This window comes from Saimiri boliviensis, chromosome 15, assembly GCF_048565385.1.
Source record: "Saimiri boliviensis isolate mSaiBol1 chromosome 15, mSaiBol1.pri, whole genome shotgun sequence".
Lineage (NCBI taxonomy): Eukaryota > Metazoa > Chordata > Mammalia > Primates > Cebidae > Saimiri > Saimiri boliviensis.
The window spans coordinates 52,481,109-52,502,980 of NC_133463.1; the positions used below are offsets into that span (position 1 = coordinate 52,481,109).

Sequence of the window (21,872 nt, forward strand, 5' to 3'; positions counted from 1 at the left end):
CAACATAGAACCAATGAAACATAGATAGGGAACAAAATCAACTACGAATCAACAACTTGTCCACCTATAGTCCCAGCTACTTAAAAGGCTAAGCCAGGAGAATTGCCTGAGCCCAGGAATTTGAGGCTGCAGTGAGCTATGAACACACTACTGCACTGAAGACTGGGTGACAGAGTGAGACCCTGTCTCTAAAAAAAAAATTTTTTTTTAACTTTTTAAAATTAAAAATCAACTATTGGCCCGGACAGTGACTCACACCTGTAATCCTAGCACTTTGGGAGACTGAGGTGGGCAAAGCACTTTAGGTCAGGAGTTCGGGACTGCCCTGGCCAACATGGTGAAAACCCATCTCTACCAAAAATACAAAAACTAGCCAGGCATAGTGGTGGGTGCCTGTAATCGCAGCTACCTGGGGAAGCTGAGGCAAGAAAATCACTTGAACCCAGGAAGCAGAGGTTGCAGTGAGCTGAGATCATGCCACTGCACTCCAGCCTGTGTGACAGAACAAGACTCCATCTCAAAACAAAACAAAACACAACAAAAGAAACCTCAACTATTAAATCAGCATTTATGCTTTATAGTTTCCTATAAGTCTTTCAGGAAAAATTAATCTTCAGGTATTCAAGAGCTAAATACACAAATCACTTCAATGTGAAAACAGTTGAAAGGAAAAAATCACACTAAAGACTCTTAAAAAGATATAATTATGCTAACTATATATGCCAGTTTAAGTCTACTGGCTAAGCCTAATTATTAATTTCACTCAAAAATATCCCTGTTCAGACAATAAATTACATGGCCATCATAGATAAAAGAGAAGACTCAATATTTTCCCTAAGAAATACATCACCATTTTTTTTTCCACAAGCAAGTACTATTACAAGCCTGATGAGAAAGAAAATCCAAGTACATATCTGCTCCCTGGCAGACCTCACAGGCATCTCAAACTCAAATCTCCATGAGAGGTAGATAAGCTAAGTAAACAAGGGAAGCCAAGGTAACAAGAGAGACTATCTGCCTATCTAAAAACACTCAATTTCTTTTCTTCAAGCACTGCTGATTTAATCCATTACACAACCAGCAGCTGCCAGTTTACAATCTCTGCTACACAAGCCCTTGATTGAGTTTAAAGACAACCGTCAAAATATCTCTCGGGTTTCTCCATTCACCTGCTACCACAGAGAATACCAGGTATTCCCACTCTGGCCTGCTATGCAATATTTTCTACTATCAGAATCCAAACCACCTAACTGGTCTCCAAATCTCAGTCTCCCCTGAACATTCCTCTAACTAGCTCACTATATATAAAGATTAATGTGTTAAACTAAGCATATTCTAATAGAAGCTTATTAGTGCTCACAAGACAATACTGAAATCAGTTGATTCCTTTTATCTATAATTACAGTTTGAGATATAATTTTTAATATTAAACTAAAAAATACTGGGAAAACCTTTTACTTTCTGTGGTATGCTCATCAAATTAATCCTACAATTTTGATACCTTCATATAGTTGTCAAGGTACACAGAATGACTCAAAATGAACTAACATATATATCTCACCTAGTATGGAATTAGTTCACAGCTCGCAAACTTAAAGCCCATGGGCCAAATCCTGTCCACATAATCAGCTGGTTTAAAATGTGTATGTATCATCAAAAACAAGGAAAAGTCTGAGAAACTGTCACAGTCAAGAGGAACCTAATGAGAAATGGTGACTAAATAAAATGGGGAATCCTGGATGGGATCTTAGAAGAGAAAAAGGACATTACGAAAAACTAAGGAAATGTGAATAACCTATGGACAACTTTAGCATCGATATTCATTAATTGTAACAAATGTACCATACTAATACAAGATTTTAATAATCGTGGAAACTAGACATGGGGTACGTGGGAACCCTCAGTACAATGTTTGAAATTTTTTTGTCAATCTAGAACTGCAGGCTGGGCTCAAGCCTGTAATCCCAACACTTTTGGAGACTAAGGTGGGCAGATCTTGAGCTCAGGAATTTAAGAACAGCCTGGGCAACCTGTCGAAACCCAGTCTCTATAAAAAAAAATACAAACAATTAGCCAGGCATGGTGGCGCGTACCTGTAGTCCCAGCTGCTTGGGAAGCTGAGGTAGGAAGATGGCTTGAGCCCAGGAGGTGGAGGTTGCAGTGAGCCAAAATCATGCCACTACATTTCAACCCAGGTGACAAGAGCCAGATCCTGTCTCTAAATAAATAAATAACCTTGTCCTAAAATAGTTTGTTTTTAAAATGTGAATACATATGTGTCCACACACACATTTGAATGATGTATGTAACTGTGTATAATATATGTATATTTATTTCCATGAAAGTATCAATTAGTCCCAACATTTAAGGTAAGAGATAGCACACAATCCAGATTTGCAGGTTGTCTTAGGACAAAATAAGCTGGGGAAGGGGTACAAGGATTTGAATTTGCCAACCATGGTCCTATATTCCCCTGTAGCAAAAACCAGTTTACCAGCAGCCTCTTTTGGAAATGGGGAATCCAGTGTGTCAGAATCCTGCTACTTACTAACCATCTTACCCATCTAAAGGGGAGTTTCAACTATTTGCAAGTAAAATTATGATTTCAATTCATGTACTATTAACTCAGATTAAACCCTAAAGGAATATGGTAGCTCAAATCAATGAAAAGTAGCTTATACCTATCATCATTGTTCAATGGTCAAAAGTAGCAAAATAGGAACTTTCGACACTAACAGGTCCATTTTCACTTTATTATTTATTAAACACGAATAAACTTCTTCTGTTTCCCAAATAAATCTGGTGCTCTTACCCTTAAGTTAGTTTAAATGAGTTTAACAAAACTACCTAGGAGATTTTTGAAATACCTTGGAGGATAAACTTAATTATTAAAGAGAGAAAAGAGTAGCAGCTAGAAATCTTTAGCACACAAATCTGACAATTAGCAAAATCGAGAAAACAAAATTAACCAGTACGTATTCCTAAAAATAATGTCAAAATAAATGATCAATTCTCAATTATTCACGCTGACTGGGCATGGTGGCTCATGCCTGTAATCTTAGCACTTTGGGAAGTTGAGGCAGGCAGAGTGCTTGAGGTCAGGAGTTCAAGACAAGCCTGAGCAACATGGCAAAACCCTGCTCTACAAAAAATACAAAACTTAGCAGGGTGTGGTAGGGCAGGCCTGTAATCCCAGTTATTTGGGAGGCTGAGGTTGGAGGAACACTTGAGGCCAGGAAGTCGAGGCTGCAATGAGTCAAGATCACATTATTGTACTCCAGCCTGGGCAACAGAGGGAGACCCTAACGCTCAAAAAAAAAAAAAAAAAAAAAAAAAATCCAAGATTAAAAGAAACAGTACCAATGGCTGGGAACGGTGGCTCATGCCTGTAATCCCAGCACTGGGAGATGGAGGCAGGCGGATCACAAGGTCAGGAGCTCAAGACCAGCCTGGCCAACATGGTGAAACCCCATCTCTACTAAAAGTACAATAATTAGCTGGGCATGGTGGCACACGCCTATAATCCCAGCTACTCAGGAGGCTGAGAAAGGAGAATCGCTTGAACCCAGGAGGCAGAAGTTGAAGTGAGCTGAGATCACACCACTGCACTTCAGCCTGGGGAACAGAGCGAGACTCCATCTCAAACAAACAAACAAACCAACAAAGAAGTACCAATAATCCCAAACTCTTTCAAATGTGGCTTTCAAAGAGACCACTCACTACTTGATCCAGGACAACTCCCAGCAGCAACCGTGAGCAGGCCTGGAAACTGCAGCATGGGAGTGGGGACCAAGGTCTCTGAGGACAGTCTCTTTCTTATTGGATTATATTTGGCAAATTTGTGGTTTAAAGACTCCCCTTTGGCCGGGCGCGGTGGCTCAAGCCTGTAATCCCAGCACTTTGGGAGGCCGAGGCGGGTGGATCACGAGGTCGAGAGATCGAGACCAGCCTGGTCAACATGGTGAAACCCCGTCTCTACTAAAAATACTAAAAATTAGCTGGGCATGGTGGTGCGTGCCTATAATCCCAGCTACTCAGGAGGCTGAGGCAGGAGAATTGCCTGAACCCAGGAGGCAGAGGTTGTGGTGAGCCGAGATCGCGCCATTGCACTCCAGCCTGGGTAACAAGAGCGAAACTCCGTCTCAAAAAAAAAAAAAAAGACTCCCCTTTGAGGACTCAAGATTTCCCTGTCCCAGATTCTCTAATACATGCTATAAATTGCAACTTTCTTTAAAGGTAAGTGTAATTAACACAGAAATTGAAAAAAAGAGCACTGTACAAATCAAGGAAACACATTATAAAAGAGAATATGTGTGATTCTAAAATAAATTTGATTTACAAAATAACTTGATCACAATTTCACCTTCAACAAATTGCAAAGAATTTTCATACAGCCTAAGAGAATCAAAATTTAAGTGGCTTACATTTTGTAAACATCTGCAAACCCAAAAGTAAACAAATGACTGGCATCAAGTTGGTCAGTAGGCACTATGACATTTTTCAGTACTGCAATCATGGACCTAATGCTTAAAGAATGCTTACACAGTCTGTTGTGGCAGAGGGAAGAGAGGCACAAGTTAGGGGGAGTATAGCAATGGGAAGGGGACTCAGAAAACTAATGATTCTGTCTGCCTTTTAGTCTTAAAATTAGCCCTAATCTTCTTCAGAGTAGGTCTACAGAGGTTTTATTCAAACTCAACTATACTCCCTTATTATATCTGTTGTATATTTTTATTAATGTCACAAAATTCTACCATTCTACTTTAGTCATTCTGCCACAGATTCTATCGTAACTGGTTATTTCCAAGTTTTAAGAGGATTTAAATCTAAGACAATTTGAGCAACATAATAAGAGAATCTACGGGTTATAAACCAGAGAGCAAAACAAATATCCATGATAAGAGAAAAAGAAATAAAACAGAATAAAAAATAAATAAGGCCAGGAGTGGTGGTTCACACCTGTAATCCCAGCACTTTGGGAGGCTGAGGCAGGCGAGGTCAGGAGTTCAAGACCACCCTGCCCAACATAATGAAATCCTTACTCTAAGAATACAAAAATTAGCCAAGCGTGGTGGTGCACACCTGTAATCACAGCTACTCAGTAATCTGCGACATGAGAATTGCTTGAACTCAGGAGGCAGAGGTTGCAGTGAGCTGAGATTGGGCCACTGCACTCCAGCCTGGGTGACAGAGGGACACTGTCTCAAAATAGATAATAATAACAAAGTAAACAAAGAAATGGGGAAAAGGAGGGAAAGTTCTTCCTTACAGCCAAATTCCAATTAATAAATGTAAAAGAAATAATGAGAATTTAAAAAAAAAAAAAAATCACCATTTGGCCAACACCACAGTAGCAACTGATTCAGACCAAAAAAAAAATTATCAATAAATGCTAAACTCAGTGAGTAAAAGTATAATGGGAAATGGGATATTTGCAGTCACATAGTATCTCCCCAAGAAATACATATTAATGAAAAATGGGAAACGAGAAACAGGTACACACAATCTTAACTAATCACAGGAAACCTCTTTTCCAATAATAAAACACACTAACATCACATGCCACCTGATATAATGCGCTGATATTCTTGCAAAAACTGTATCACTTGAGTTTAATCATGAGAAACAACAGACAAATCCAAACATGTCAAACTCATCAGGGTCTACAAAGATAAAAGACTGAGGATCTGGCCCAGATTAGAGGAAACTAAAGAAGAATGGCTGCCTGGGCAACATAGTGAGAGACCCTGTCTCTATAGAGAATTTAAAAATTAGCCACAAAAAAATTTAAAAAGTCAGCCAGGTGTGGTGGTGGCCCATGCCTGTAGTCCTAGCCACTTGGGAGGCTGAGGCGGGAGGCGTTAAGTCCAGGAGTTCAAGGTTACAATGAGTTATCACTGTGCCACTGCACTCAGGCCTGGGCAACACAAGATCCTATTTCTATTTTTTAAAAAAAAAAAAAAAAAAAAAAAAAGGGCAGCAGCAGCAGCAGCAGGACAACTCAATGCAACTGGGATCCTGGATTGAATCCTGGACAAAAGAAAGGGTATTAGTGGACAACTGGGGAGACTTAAATGAAGTCTATATATTAAGCAATGATCAATGTTAATTTGTTTTGATAATATGGTTATGTAAAGGTAAATGTTAATATATAGGAAAGCTGGGTGCAACGTACACAAAAATTCTTTGTGGTATTTTTGTAAACTTTTTTGAAGGTCAAATTATTTCAAAATGAAAAGTTAAATTTAAAAATAGATAAGAGTAGGCCAGGCACAGTGGCTCACACCTGTAATCCCAGCACTTTGAGATGCCAAGGCGGGTGGATCATCCACGGTCAGGAGTTTGAGACCAGCCAGGCCAACATGGCAAAACCCCGTCTCTATAGTAAAAATACAAAATTTAGCCGGGCATGGTGGCATGCACCTGTAATCCCACCTACTCAGGAGGCTGAGGAAGAAGAATTGCTTGAACCCAGGAAGCAGAGGTTGCAGTGACCCAAGATCACGCCACAGCACTCCAGTAGTGATACTCCATCTCGAAAAATAAAAAAAAAATAAAATAAAAAAATAAACAGAGTATGAGATTAGGAACAAATGCCAGTTTATAAACTAATAAACAAAACCTGGGATTTGTAGACTTTTACTGTAAAGAACCAAATCATAAACAGTTTAGGCTTTGGGGCTAGTCTGTCCCAACTACTCATCTCTGCCGTTATAGTACAAAGGCAGCCACAGATAGTAAGTATGGCTGTCTTTCAAACAAAACAAGGGTGGCTGCATTTGGCATGCAGGCTACACTTTACCAACCCCTGAACTAAACAAAAAAAAAAAAAAAAGTTCATCTTTAAGAAAGGTACTATTTGGCAATAACAGGTAATACTCATACTTAAATAAATATAATCAAAATTTTTCCTGTTTTATCACATGAAATAAAATTTCATTTGTTATTATATGCTACTTTCAGAATTCTTTTTTATACACTGTGTGCCTAGGACCATTAAAAGAGCATACATAACATTTTAATAAAGACAAGAGCTTTATTTAGTATAGCTAAAGAATATACTCAACTAAGTAACTTTCCTCACATTCCAACATAAATTTAGTTCAGCATGAAAACACAAAAGCAAGAAAGTAATCATTTTGGGATTACCCCCGCACTCCCTCCCTCTGGCTTTTTTTTTTTTTTTCCCGATAGGGTCTCTCATTCCCATTGCCCAGGATGATGTACACTGGCATTATGATGGCTCACAGCAGCCTCAACTTCCTGGGCTCAAGTGATCCTCCCACCTCAGCCTCCTGAGTAGCTAGGACTACAGGCGTGTGCTACCACATTGGGCTACTTTTTTGTATTTTTTGTAGAAATGGCATTTTGCCATGTTGCCCAGGCTGGTCCTAAAATCTGGGACTCAAGAAATCATCCACACACCTAGGCCTCCCGACATGCTGAAAGGCATGAGCCACCACACCCAGGCCCAATTTTCAAATCTAACTTTTACTTTACATACCAATTTGTGGTATGTAGATACGGGAAAACAACAAACAAACAAACAAACAAACACTGCTTCTTCCTCCATTTAATTATATTTTGAAACTAGTTGAATTGCTTCTAGCTTTCTATGATCTACCTTTGAACACATATCCCGACTGAAGTAGAATAATCTAATCATTAACTGGGTATTTACAGAAAATCTGGCCATTCAAGAATCAAGGTATAAAATGAATAAAAGCATCTGGCTTGAAATTCGTATAGGGTTTCTTCAGTTTAACAGTATAAACTTTAGATAAAAGTGGCTGACTGCAATGGTTCACAGGTGTAATCCCAAAACTCTGAGAGACCAAAGCAGGAGGATCACTTGAGACAAGGAGTTCAAGACCATCCTGGGCAAAAGAGCAAGACCCTATCTCTACAAAAAATAATAAAATAAATAAGGTTTAATTACATGATTTACAAACTTCATTAAATGGATTCAGAAGGAACTACCAGATTTGGATGCCAGAAATAAATAAATGTTAGACTCTCTTTTACCCAAAAGTAAGTTGTAAGAGATAACCAAAGACAAAATCATTTAAAATTTTAAATGAAATAAATGGCAGACCAGGTGCGGTGGCTCATGCCTGCAAACCCAGCACTTTGGGAGGCCAAGGCAGGTGGATCACTTGAGGTCAGAAGTTCAAGACCAGCCTGACCAACATGTAGAAACCCAGCTCTCTTAAAAATACAAAATTAGTCGGGCGTGGTGGCACATGCCTGTAATCCCAGCTACTTGGGAGGCTGAGGCAGGAGAATCACTTGAACCCAGGAGGCGGAGGTTATGGTGAGCCAAGATCACGCCACTGCACTCCAGTCTGGGCAACAAGTGCAAGACGGATGGACGGAAGGAAAAAGAAATAATGGCATAAGTGACATTATAAACACATGTAAACAATATGCACATTTTTAAAAGGTCAAGAGCCTAGATTAATTGTAATTAGCCTGTGTGGGTTATTTTTATCATGGTGGCTCACCCTGTGCAATATGAGCTCCTGCCCAGAGTTCAGGAGAATTTTCCTACTTCATCACTAGATGTACTATTGAGGATGATCATTCAGACTGAGAGCATTCACAGGTACAGACCATCTCTGTAAGACGGTGCCTTCAGCTGGTCACAACTTACCCCAAGGTGTTGCCTGCCAGCCTGCCCAGAGTCTCAGAACCTGAGAGAAACCACGGAGAGTCACTTGTCCTACCAGGCCTTGACGTCCTCCCTGCCCCCGAGTTGCTGTTCAACTTTGACCTGGGGGAAAACAAGAGGTAAATTGTTGAAGACCAATATTTTTAAAATCCTTGTTATTTCAAATTGCATTGCTTAATTTGGAAATGATCTATAAAATGATTTCAGTTAAATAGTAGACTTGACTTGGTACCTACCAATCATGTAATACCATTGTTCTGGTAACCTGTTTCTGTTAAGCGATTACTGGCTTCCCTGCTACTTTTAATGTTACTACTTTGGCTATGAATCATTGCTTGCATAAAAATTAAAATCAAACTAGAAAGTAATAGTTTCACTCTGTTTTAAAAGCATCTAATGCTGAGTGAGGTGGCCCATGCCTGTAATCCCAGCACTTTGGGTGGCCAAGGAGGGTGAATCACCTGAGGTCAGGAGCTAAAGACCAGCCTGGTCAACATGGTGAAACCCTGTCTCTACTAAATGTACAAAAATCAGCCGGGTGTGGTGGCGGACACCTGTGATCCCAGCCAATCAGGAGGCTGAGACAGGAGAAATCGCCTGAACCCAGGAGGTGGAGGCTGCGGTGAGCCGAGATCGCGCCACTGCACTCCAGCCTGGGTAACAAGAGTAAAACTCCATCTCAAAAAATAATATAAAAGTATCTAATTTTCTGTGATGCTTTAGGTTGAGGGTTACCAAAATCAAAACACAAGTTTAATACCTAAGAGCTAAATACATATTAAATAGAAAGGACATAATATCTTACCCATCATTATTATCAGGTTTACCCAATTCCAATCTGTCTGGCTGTACTGAAAAACCAATCCTGCAAACTCTACCATCCTAAAAGCAAAGAAAAGAGAAGAAATTCTCCAAGTAAAAATGTGCATTGAATTTTGAATTTATTCAACAAACAGATTCTGTGCCCATAATTGTCAATTCAGAAGAAAATAAATAAACTCACTTCCAAAAGGTGCTCACACCTGAGTTGGGGAAATATGCGACACATACATTATCAAGAAACCAGCAGAAAATAATTTACAAGATCTTAATCTGACAAAATTCAGAGTAAGAAAATGACTGGATTTGGGAGCCTCCCCCATTCTGTTACTAATTAGTTTCATGCTCTGGCAAATCATGTAAGCTTTCTCTGGGTCAGAGGAGGAAACAGAACTGGGAGATCTTCAAAATAACTCTTTCAAGTAACTGCTGTTTTCCTGGGATAAAGGAAGAAATACAATGAAGTATAATTCTATTTTAACTGTTTATTTTTCATTTCTCTATCTTAGAGTGAATAAGTTACCTCAAGAAGAAAGGCAGCATGATTTGGTCCCACCACACACTGTTTAATAGTAGCCTGTTCCAATACATTTAAAGGGGGGTGGCTGGGAGATTTAAAAAAAAGAAAGAAAGAAAGAAAAAGTAAGTAAAATTATTTTTTAAATGGTAAATACATCATCAGGTTTATACTCAAATTCAATTATACAAAAATAGTTGGCAAAACCTCTCTTTTAAACTAATATTTATTTTAAAGCAATAATTGAAAAATAGTATCTCCATAATCATTTATAGTATCTCCCTGTATGCCAGATTTAAAAAAAAAAAACAGTATAAATACAATCTATAATTCAAGTAAGCCTAACTCATAAAAAGGTTACAAGATTCTTAGTCTAATAATCACATTAATCTTAATCACATCAGGCTACCGCCTAAATATGAGCTTTTTCTTAATAAAGAAAAATCGTTCTTTGCCAGATTTAAAATATTTTAAAATTCTTACCTGTTCAAATTATATTTGTTCAGCTTCTCAGAAACTTCCCGTAACCTTTAAAACAAAACAAAAACAAACAACATGTATAAATCTTTTGTAAACAAAATAATTCTGACAGGTACTTGTACCATTATGTTGGTAATTTCCAATAGTAGTGCACAAAACAATTGCTATGGTAAGAATGTTTTTCATCTTCTTTCATTTTTGTCCCAAAAAGATCACAAGCTGTCTCTGTGATTCCCTTCTCTCAACCCCACCCTCCATTTGCAACCTCAAGTAACAATAACAATCGTACTAATCCCATTTTCCCAGTAATCCCAGGTGAGAAAACTGAAGCTTCTAGAGTTTATAGAAAAGGTAGCAGTAAAGCTGGTACCTGAACGAATGCCCAACCAAAGGCTCATCTGTTTAAAAACAAAACAAGAAAAAAAAAAAAAACTGTTATCCATGCCAAGGGATTCTTGAGTGCACATGGATACCATGAAATGAAAATAGAAAGCCTAACTGACTTAAGGCACCATCTCAAGTTCGTGAACGGTCTTATAACCCAAAACTGAATAAACCAGAGCATCAATGTCCTTATCTATATAAAGTAAGGATAACACTCACTTTTAATAGTATTTAAAACAGTATTGAACAGATTTTTTAAAATCTGAAAGGGCTACATAACAAAGATATATTAACTTGTATTTTGTTACGTTTTTGTTGTTTCTCTTAAGAAAACAGTCTTGAATATAAAACATGATAATACCTAAAATAAACTAGATACTTTGTCAACCTAAGAAAGTCATTTTACAATGTAAAGATGTAATCAAATGTAGAGATTTTAAGAGTTCAATTCTATTAAGTCATCAAAAGAAAAATACTGCCTGATCTGATCTTTTAAAACTTTTTTCAGAAATAATTCTTGTAAAAGTAACCTGAGAATTTTAGGAAGCAATGGGAAAAATTAGAACATTAAATCAATAGAAAAGTCCATGAATTCTGCTCTCTAACGAGTAACAAAAATGAATCAAATCAAATTTAAATCATTTGTACTAACAGAGGAAAATGTTATACATATTCCAAAAATAAATGACATGCTAGAGCCAGTTCAGAGTAACAAAAATGAATGAAATCAAATTTAAATCATTTATACTAACAGAGGAAAATGTTATACATACTCCAAAAATAAATGACATGTTAGAGCCAGTTTAGGACTTAACAACTGCCACAAAGCATATATAATCTATGGACAAATAATTATTTCAGTAAGAAATTCAATTACGAGTCAACTGTTCTTTAACTTTACCCTGTAAGTTCTATCCTCCTAGTGAAGAGCATCTTTCAAAGGCACACAGTAACTAATACCAAATTGCATTCAGTAGCTAAAGTAAGGGAGGGGTCTCGCCCCACTGCCCAGACTGGAGTGCAGTGGCGCACTTTCTGCTCACTGCAACCTCCATGTCTTGGGTTCAAGTGATTCTCATGCCTCAGACTCTTGGGTCGCTGGCATTACAGGCGCTCACCACCACACCCGGCTAATTTTTGTATTTTAGTAGAGATGGGGTTTTGCTATTTGGGCCAGGCTGGTCTCAAACTCCTGACCTCAAGAGATCCGCCTGCCTTGGCCTCCCAAAATGCTGGTATTACAGGTGTAAGCCACTGCGCCCAGCCTAAAGTGACTTTCGAATGCGGCCATATTTTATTTCTCTCTGAAAAAGTTGATACTTACTGGTGATGTTACTCTCACTCCTAAAGAACAGCATCTGATCATGTGTGATTTGGCCCCAAATAAAATACATTTTCATTTTTGTAGCCCAGTTTTGCATTTACTTGCATTAACAAAACATGTTTTCATTGGTCCAAGAAAGCTAAGCTTTTTCAAAGAATTCCAGTTTGCCCACTTAAAAAGCACACTTCTGTGTTCCAAGATAAAACACTTTAATAATGCGCTGTTGAATCCATGAGCTCTGAGAGGAGGCTGACTAGACAATAGGGAGAAGATAAACATGGGTGGGTCTGCTCTGGAGAGTAACAGCAGCCTTTAGAAGACACTAAGAAGCAGCAGCAACTCTCACTTTCCTGGGTTCACATTTACTATGAGTAATTCACAAAAACTTTTCACCAGGGTAGAGCCAGAGTGTTAGAAAGGACTAAGAGAAGTTTTACTTCGCAAAAACCGCAGTAGTGACACTTTCAGAAGATAACTTGTTCACTGGCATGCAACTAAACTCGTTCATTTCCATTCCTTTGTTAGCAGCTCAAAACTGTCTCCAGAACTGTCACAAAATATATAGTACTGGGAGAGAAACAAAAAGTGTCAAGGCCTTTTTCAAAACTGGACAATGCCTGCTATTAAGAATTAAATGTTTCCATGGCTCCAAATTATCATTCCAAATATATATTTGTAAAACTAAAATAAGCTTTGAGGATATCAGAATGCTAAAAAATATTTAAACTCAAGAATTCAACAGCTAATTTCAGGCTACTGGGGAGACACAGCAAATGGTTATTGCTATCAATTAAATTTCCTAATCTTACAAGTCCTGGTGAGACTCATAACCACACCTGAAATACACATCTGAAATGCACATCAATTTGTACTGGAAACAATGCCACCGAATAACAAGAAATCTGGGGTTTACTCCCAGCTCATCTACCACTACCTGGGCTCACTAAAAGTCCACTAGGTCTCAAGTTCTCATCTCTGTGAAGAACTGTTTTAGTCACCTCTGGTTCTGAAAATTCTAATTCCTGAAATTTTTATTTTTTGTCTTTTTTGAGACTTTTTTGAGACTGGGTCTCACTCAGTTGCCCAGGTTGGAGTGCAGTGGTGCAATTACTGCTCATTACAGCCTTAACCTCCCAGGCTCAATCTATCTTCCTGCCTCATTTCCTGAATAAATAGAACTACAGGCGTGTACCATCGCACCCAGCTAATTTTTGTATTTTTTGTAGAGACGGGTTTTTGCTATGCTGCCCAGTATAAACTCCTAAGCTCAAGGGATCCATTCGTCTTGGCCTCCCAAAATGCTGGGATTACAGGCATAAGCCACCATGCCCAGCCTCAGTCCTGAAATCTTTATGAATGTATGAAAAGCCAGTGTATCAATGGAAGATATATATGTCAAGTTTACACAGAAATAGCACTTACTATAATGTTCATTTTTTATTGTACCCATCTGAAACTTTCAAATGCATTTTATATAGACATTTAAAATACTTCCCCAAATACCAAATTTTTTAAAACTCTTAAATTCAGTCCATAGATTTACACAAAATGTATCATCCTTTCAAATCTCAAGACACTTATCCTGACTAAACTGGGCCCTACAAATTAGTTTATATGAATCCAGATAACAGTGACAAATAAATCTTCACCCCCAAAAAAGTAAACTGTAAGAATACTTGATTCTCTTTTACATTATAGAGCCCTCAGTAGACAGGCAAATCATGGAATCACTGCAGGCCGGTCATAACATTTAAATTTGCTGAACTATCCATGCTGTTCCCTTCCTATAGCCCCTCAAAAAAAAAATTAATTTTATTTTGCTAATTATTCTATATAATTAATAGAGACACACTTTAAAGGATCTTCATACAATGTTTACAATAAGCAATACTACATAGGCAATAGTAACAAGTTTATCCTCTCACTAAAGCTCACCAAATTCTATTTCAGAATAAATCTTTACACATGGTTATGAAAAACAATTTTAAGAGTACAGCACAACATTAGAAAATAATCTCATTGGCTAGGGGCAGTGGCTCATGCCTGTAACCCCGCACTTTGGGAGACGGAGGTGGGCAGATAACCTCAGGTCAGGAGTTCAAGACCAGCCTGATCAACATGGCGAAACCTCGTTTCTACTAAAAATACAAAAGTTAGCCAGGCATGGTGGTGCACACCTGTAGTCTCAGCTACTCGGGAGGCTGAGGCAGAAGAATCACTTGAAACTGGGCAGGGGGTGGGAGGTGGGTGGAAAGCCAGCATCAGTGAGCCGAGATGGCGCCACTGCACTGCAGCCTGGGTGACAGAGCAAAACTACGTCTCAAAAAAGAAAAAGGAAAATAACCTCACACAGGTGAACTTCTGTGAGGTAGTTGTAACACACAATGAACAGGCTGGCAAAAAGTTTCTTACAAGGCTTAGTACTCTACACTTCTACTCTCTACTCTCTATAATTTATTCTATATTCTGATTAAATAAACTATTTCATTCCTTTAAATGTATAGATCATTTTACAGATCTGGAGGCTGAAATTTTTCTTTAAAGCAACAAAGTTAAGGTAACACCAAACTGATGTTAACAGAGACAGGAAAACAGTGTAACGGTACTTGCTAAAAGCTAACATATTTTCACTGCTATACCTGAAATCCCCTATAATTTCAGTCTCATTCTCCCCAAATTTAACATTACAGTTTCAAAGATAATTTATCTTCTCACTGATCCTGAACTGGCAACAGCACTTAATACAGGTTCTTCAGTTTCATAATTCTCTGTCTACCTCTGACATGTAACGCATTTGCATGTTCAGACAAATACCCCTAAACTGCATTAAACCTGACGAATCTTTCTTGCTGAATTTCTAAAGAAAAAAAAATCCTGTAAGGCCTCAATTCTCAAAGACAGAAAAATATTCCTGACATCCCATTTTCTACAAGGTGATGGTTTCCACATACCTGGAACTGTTAAGACAAGGTACACCTACCCATATTTCATGATTCTCAGCAATCTTCTTAATGGCAAGAGTGGCATCATCTGCCACCAGTGCATTTCCTCCAGTCTCGTTCCACTTATTTCCCACCCAGTTCAAATGCCACCTCTTCCACAAACCTTTCCTGGTAGTTGTAATTTCTTTTCTATAGAAGTCCACAAATTCTTTCTTATATCTAGTCATTTGTGTTTCTCTCTGAACTGTCTTCACAGACTCTAAGCAAAGACAGAATACAACTTGCCAAGTCTTTCCTTACCCCTCTGCTTTTCTGGATACAGTTCCAACAATGAAGAGAGTACATTACTGGTACACAACTCATTTCAGAAGCAGAAAATGTTCCAGATCTTAATCTCAACAAAACTAACTCTCCAGGTCTTCAATCTCAAATTAGACAAGTGAACAGTGTGAATATACAGATTTCTTTTAAGATAGTTGCCCATAAAACTCGTAAAAGGTCACTTAACATGGAAGGAAAAAAAACACTATGTAACTCAATAAATCATATTAGGAAACTGCCTTTAAAGTGACCCCACCCCAACTCTGGATATCCACTCATGGAATAAAACTTTTCCATATGCATATAGTTCTATTTTGAAGTAAAGGACTTAATAATTCACGCAAAGAACCAACAGATACAGTCAGTGAAGACTACCTACACTAAATCATAGACTCCTGTACAAAAAGTCTTAAAATCTGTGACCAGATATACTCTGGTAGAAAAAGAAATACTGTAGGAATCTAATTTCTGGCATTTCTCCAAAGGCAAACCATCTAAATCTTAAAGCCTAAGTCTCAGAGTGGTGATTTTGCCCATGTCTCTTTTTTGGGGGGGCTGGGGGGGCACAACTACTGTGTACTACACAGATGGCAGAAACAAGCACCTCTATAACAAGACAACCTTTCTCTAACCACAGAACATGGTCCTCGGTTAAATTAGGCACTTTCCTAAGTACACAGGCAGTCAGTCCTCAATTTTCACACAGTTCTTTTACACAACTCTTGCACCATATCATAAACACTGCCACTTCTTAAATGCTTCTTCTCATGCTAACTGTTTCACGTTACAACTGATATCAATAAATTCAAACTATCACATGGTGGTCCCACATGCCAGCCACGATAGCTGGGGGAAAAGACTATATAAACTTTGGGACCTTTCTGATGATCAATTTACTTGTGCCAGCATCTAGAAGGCACATTCCCACTCTAGCCCCACCCCCAGCAAATTCAGAGTCTGGGCTATCTTCAGTCAGTCATCATGCCCAGCCTAGGAGGGTTTTCTCTCAAAGTAAACCCTAACCTTTGGTTGTGATGGAAAATACATAAAATATTCTTTTAACACAGTTTCCTTAGCACCTTCCTTTCTTCACCCCTTATAATGTTTGATTCTCAAATTTATTAAATATCAGGACCACCTTATACTCTTGAACTACTAAGGACCACAAAAAGCTTTTGTTTATGTGGGTTACATCTGTTGATGTTTATTAAAACTGAAGTTAACCCATAAAATTGTTGAATATTTTAAAATAAACTCATTATGTATTGACACGAATTACCTTCCTATAAAAATTTTCCCAAAAATATCTAACAGGCGGACTGTTTTACATTTTTGCAAATCTCTTTATTATCAAGCTTTATACAAATCTGATTCTCTGATCTGCTTCTGCCTTCACTCTATCACAGTATACTGTTTTGGTATATACAGTATATGAAGAAAAGCTGGCCCTAGATATAAAAGTTACGGGAAAAGTGAGGTATATTCTAATATCGTTTTCTGATAACCACAGCCATTATTCTTTGATATTATACCAAAATTCAACAAGTGATTTCTTAAAGGTTGAGAGCAATGTGGAAATCTGAAACCTATCAATGAACTTTGAATAACTCAAGCATGATTTTGCCATCGGAACCAGTATACACTGGTCATTTGAAAAACATTGATTTATTGACTGACACAAATAATCAAAAATCACATTTGCTAATGTTACTATCAATCTACAGTGTCAAATTTCCAGCAATGGGTACAAGTATCCCAAAATTCTAAAATTTGCTTGAAAGCTCAAATTTACCACTATAAACAAATAACTTCGTTGTTTTCCTTAAAGTAAAGGCTTACTTGTTCATTTTCAGGAAATGTCTGTTAAATATCCAAGTCTGAATAACTATTATTTGTCAGTCAGTCTCAAATAAAAAAGGTTTCCATGAAGAAAGGGTACAACTAAAACAAATGCCAAAGTGCTTTTAAAACGATCTTATGCTCAAAGGTAAAGATTTAATAAAGTTAGTATCTTTTACTGTTTCATCAAGAACACTCTGATGTGAAACTGGCATTTGCCCCCTACAAGAAACACAAAGAATATAATGACAATTAGTTGTACAATTTGGTGCCACTGCTTTGATTTCTGTCAAAAAGCCAGTATTTTACCCACTACTGCTTTTAAACCACAGCACACATGTGAAAATGTTGAAAAAGTCTCGATTTTATTATAAAAGACAGTTTTGACCTCAGAGCCCCTTTAAGAGTTTTGGAGAGCCCCAAGGTCCACAGACCATACTCTGAGAACTGCCATGCTGTAAACGCACAGTGCCAGTAAAGTGACCAATACTAAATCAATGGGGGTGGGGAGGGGGGATTAGTAGCAGTTCATTCTTCCTACTCAAACAGCCACAAACGCCAACCAAAATAACCTCCTACTTATACACCTTTTAAATGCTTCTTAAATTATGGATATTCACTGATAGATATATTTAGGGGGTACATGTGATATTTTGATACATGTACACAATGTGTAATAATAAAATCAGGGTAATCAGGATATCACCTCAAACATTTACCATTTGTGACAAGAACCTTCCAAATCTTCTCTTCAAGCTATTTTGAAATATACAATAAGTTATAAGATAACTATAGTCAACATACTATGCTACTGAACATTAGAACCTACTCCGTATTACTGTATTTGTGTACTGGTTGACCAACCTCTCTTCATCCTACCTTCCCTGCTACCTTTCCCAGCCTTTAGTAACCACCATTCTTTCTACTCTACACTTCTTAGAGATCAACTTTTTTTTAGCTCCCACATATGAATGACAACATGTTTTTGTCTTTCTCTGCCTGGCTTATTTCACTTAATACAGTGTCCTCAAGGCTCATCCACATTGTGGCAAATGACAAGATCTCATTATTTTTTTATGGCTGAATAGTATATATACACCCCTTTTTAAAAATCCAGTCATCTGCTGAGGGGACACTTAAGTTGATTCCCTATCTTGGCTATTGCGACTAGTGCTGTGATAAACATCTCTTAAATATACTGATTTTAATTCTTTTGGACATATACCCAGCAGTGTGATTGCTGGATCATATGGTAGTTCTGTTTTTAGTTTTTTGAGGAACCTCCATACTGTTTTCCATAATGGCTGTACTAATTTACATTCCCACCAACAGTATATGAGAGTTCTCTTTCTCCACATTAAATTATGAATATCCTTTTTTTGTTTGTTTAAAAACAAGGTCTAACTATGTTGCCCATGCCTCAAACTCCTGAACTCAAGTGAGCCTCCCACCTCAGCCTCCCCAGTAGCTAAGACTATAGATGCATACCACCACACCCAGCACTGGATATTCTCTGATACTACACCAAAACTCAACAAGTCATAGTTTCTCAGGAGTAAGTTACAATGTTAAATCTGAAACCCTCTCAATGAATTTTTCACACTGTTACGAAAATCCGTTAGTCTAATTCTGCACTTCGAATACACTGTTTGTCCATACCTGATTCTGGTTTTGTTACTGCTGTTTGTGCTTGTGTGTGTGTGTGTGTGTGTGTGTGTGTGTGTTTGTTGTTGTTTTGAGACGAGTCAGTGCAGTGGCGTGATCTCAGCTCACTGTAACCTCTGCCTCCAGGGTTCAAGTGATTCTCCTGCCTCAACCTCTTGAGTAGATGGTATTATAGGTGCCCGCCACCATGCCTGGCTAATTTTTGTATTCTTAGAAGAGAAGAGGTTTCACCTTGTTGGCCAGGCTGGTCTCCAACTCCTGACCTCAAGTGATCTGCTCCCCTTGGCCTCCCAGAGTTGCTGGGATTAGAGATGTGAGCCACCACGCCCAGTCCCTGAATCTGTTTAAATTATAGAACAGTATAGCAGCTGGGTATGATGGTTCATGTCTGTCTGTAATCCCAGCAACTCAGGAGGCTGAGGCAGAAGGATCTTTTGACTCCAGGAGTTTAAAATAAAATTGAACTATGATCCCCACTGCACTACATCCTGGACACAGAGCCTAGCAGCTATAGGCATCTGGGTTTAACACGTAAGAATTAAAGAATTACTCCTCCACACACTGAACAAGGTTATTTCCTTGGTGAAAAGTAATCTGATCACAGTCTTAAAATTCAGATTTCAGCTTGTACATTGATCCCTAATAACCTTTACTCAGTCACAAGCCTTAAACCACATTTTGTTTCATTAAACTTGGCTCAACTATTTCTAGGAACAGTGGTCTCACTTTTCTCACTTACTGCCTACCCAAATAAATCTGTGGCAAGAGCAAACATCTGACTGACTTTACTCTTACATTAACTGACCCCAAATTACACAAAAGACAAAAAACGAAAGATGGTTTTTGTGAAGTAAGTTCCATCTGTTGGCTTCTTGAATCATAGTTTGTAAGGAGGACTTAACACTTTTACTTACTTATTTTATTTTTGCTCCTGTTGCCCAGGCTGGAGTGCAATGGCGTGATCTCAGCTCACTGCAACCTCCACCTCCCAGGTTCAAGGTGATTCTTCTGCCTCAGTCTCCCAAGTAGTTGGGATTACAGGCATGCGCCACTACGCCCAGCTAAGTTTTTGAATTTTTGGTAGAGACAGGGTTTCTCCATCTTGGTCAGGCTGGTCACAAACTCCTGACCTCAGGTGATCCACCCGCCCCAGCCTCCCAAAGTGCTGGGATTACAGGTGTGAGCCACCATGCCTGGCCACTTACACTTTTATTAAAGCTTATGAAGATGACAAATGCCAGTTTATATATAATGCATTCACATTATCCTAAATAAGAATATTCACCTTCAAAATCCATTCAAAAAGAAAATGAAATTTCTAAATATTGTAACTTCATAAATTGATATAATTTTTTTAATGTGAACTACTTCTAACTATTCCCCTTAGTATCATTTTTAGTTGAAACTGTCAAAAGATTTCTATTAAACTGAGAAAATTCACGTTTCTTTAGTTTGCAAACAAAAATGCTCTGCAAACCAGAGAAAAATTATTGTATTCATCGTCATTTCATCAGCTAAACTTTTTTAAAATTTATACCCACAACCAATTTCTTCCTCTAACCTGAAAAATATTCTTATTAGAAATTCCTATATTGTATCACAAATAACACTTTTCCTAATTAAGTGAAAAGGAGACCAAAATCCCAAACTACTGGGGCCATTTGAAAGATAAACACATCTCTGAAAAACGAAATGCTGAACAAGCACAGGCACACACACGCACACGCACACACACAAAGTCATGTTCCTTTAAATCAAAATCAATCATGTCATTTCCAGCTCCATTCGAGACAGGAAAGGGGAAAGAATACACATGCCAAACATTCTTCTCACGCTAAGATTCAAGATATGGCCCTTATACACTATTCTTAATAATTTCCTAAGTCCTTCTGTCTTAACTAATTTCATTTGCTTAACAGTAAGACTATACATACATACATACATACAAGAATCAAATTATGCTAGCAGATAGGACCAAAACACTTCTTCAGAGCTCCTGACCAAAAAAGTGTCACATCTGACCAAAATTTCAAGAGAATATACTTGGCTTTCTTTACCCATAGACCATCCACATTTTGAATACCTGTGACTTCATTCCTTAAAGCATCTGCCAAATGCAGATAATGTATTCAAATTATTACAAATTCAATTTTAACTCTACATACAAATCAAACATCTCATGAGATAGCTGACGTACTTCACAGCATAAATACTGCTATCTGGCAAGCTATTCAGTCCTTGAGAAAGAACTGTAAACTGAAATAAAATATCTATAATGAAATCTGACTTCTCTAGAGAAACAAGACAACCAGGGGGTTATATCCCTGATCAAAGATCTTTATGCCATCAGATTCTGGAGATTCATTGTACGAGATTTACTGACATGGCTTCTTGTTGCCATTTTATTAATATCAAAGATGAAATCGCAGTTTTGCTGCCTTTGAAATGGTCATTTTACATCCTAAGCTGCCATCTCATCAGGCCCAGGCACCACACCTACCCTCTTGTGAGGGATCAGCTTGACGAGGTGGGAAGAGCATACTCTAGTGTCACAGAAACCTGGGTTTGATTCCATCTCTACTGTTAACCGGCTCTGGAATTTTGATAGGGCTTATTTTAACACCCCAGAGGCACGAAAGGTTTCTTAATCTATTAAATGAGGATAGAACTACCACTTGTCTGGTAGTGTTACTGTAAGGACTCAAGATAATTTTGTAATGTACCTTGGAAAGAGCAGGCACTTAAGTGTTCAATAAATGGCAGCCATTATCAATATTACTCAACTGTATTTTTCACCCTTGGATGGCTCACTATATTGCTACTTCAACTCTGCCAAGTTCTGGTTTGAAGTGGTTCTCAAACTAAATAGGGCCCAATTTGATTCCTAAGATCTGCTAGGAGCTTGAGGAT

General features: G+C 38.1%; 1 protein-coding gene across 6 annotated transcripts in view; it reads right to left on the minus strand.

Annotated features, from left to right (window-relative positions):
- The window catches only part of UBR5 (ubiquitin protein ligase E3 component n-recognin 5), a 149,824-nt gene that overhangs the window by 90,056 nt on the left and 37,896 nt on the right, over window positions 1–21,872 (minus strand). For all 6 annotated transcript variants that reach the window (XM_010351417.3, XM_003940676.4, XM_010351416.3 and 3 more), the window contains exons 2-5: window positions 10,491–10,535; window positions 10,014–10,095; window positions 9,477–9,553; window positions 8,654–8,773 (exon numbers count right to left, since the gene is read on the minus strand). In XM_010351417.3, coding sequence (XP_010349719.1) covers window positions 8,654–8,773; window positions 9,477–9,553; window positions 10,014–10,095; window positions 10,491–10,535 — 324 coding nt within the window. The remainder of the gene's footprint in view (window positions 1–8,653; window positions 8,774–9,476; window positions 9,554–10,013; window positions 10,096–10,490; window positions 10,536–21,872) is intronic.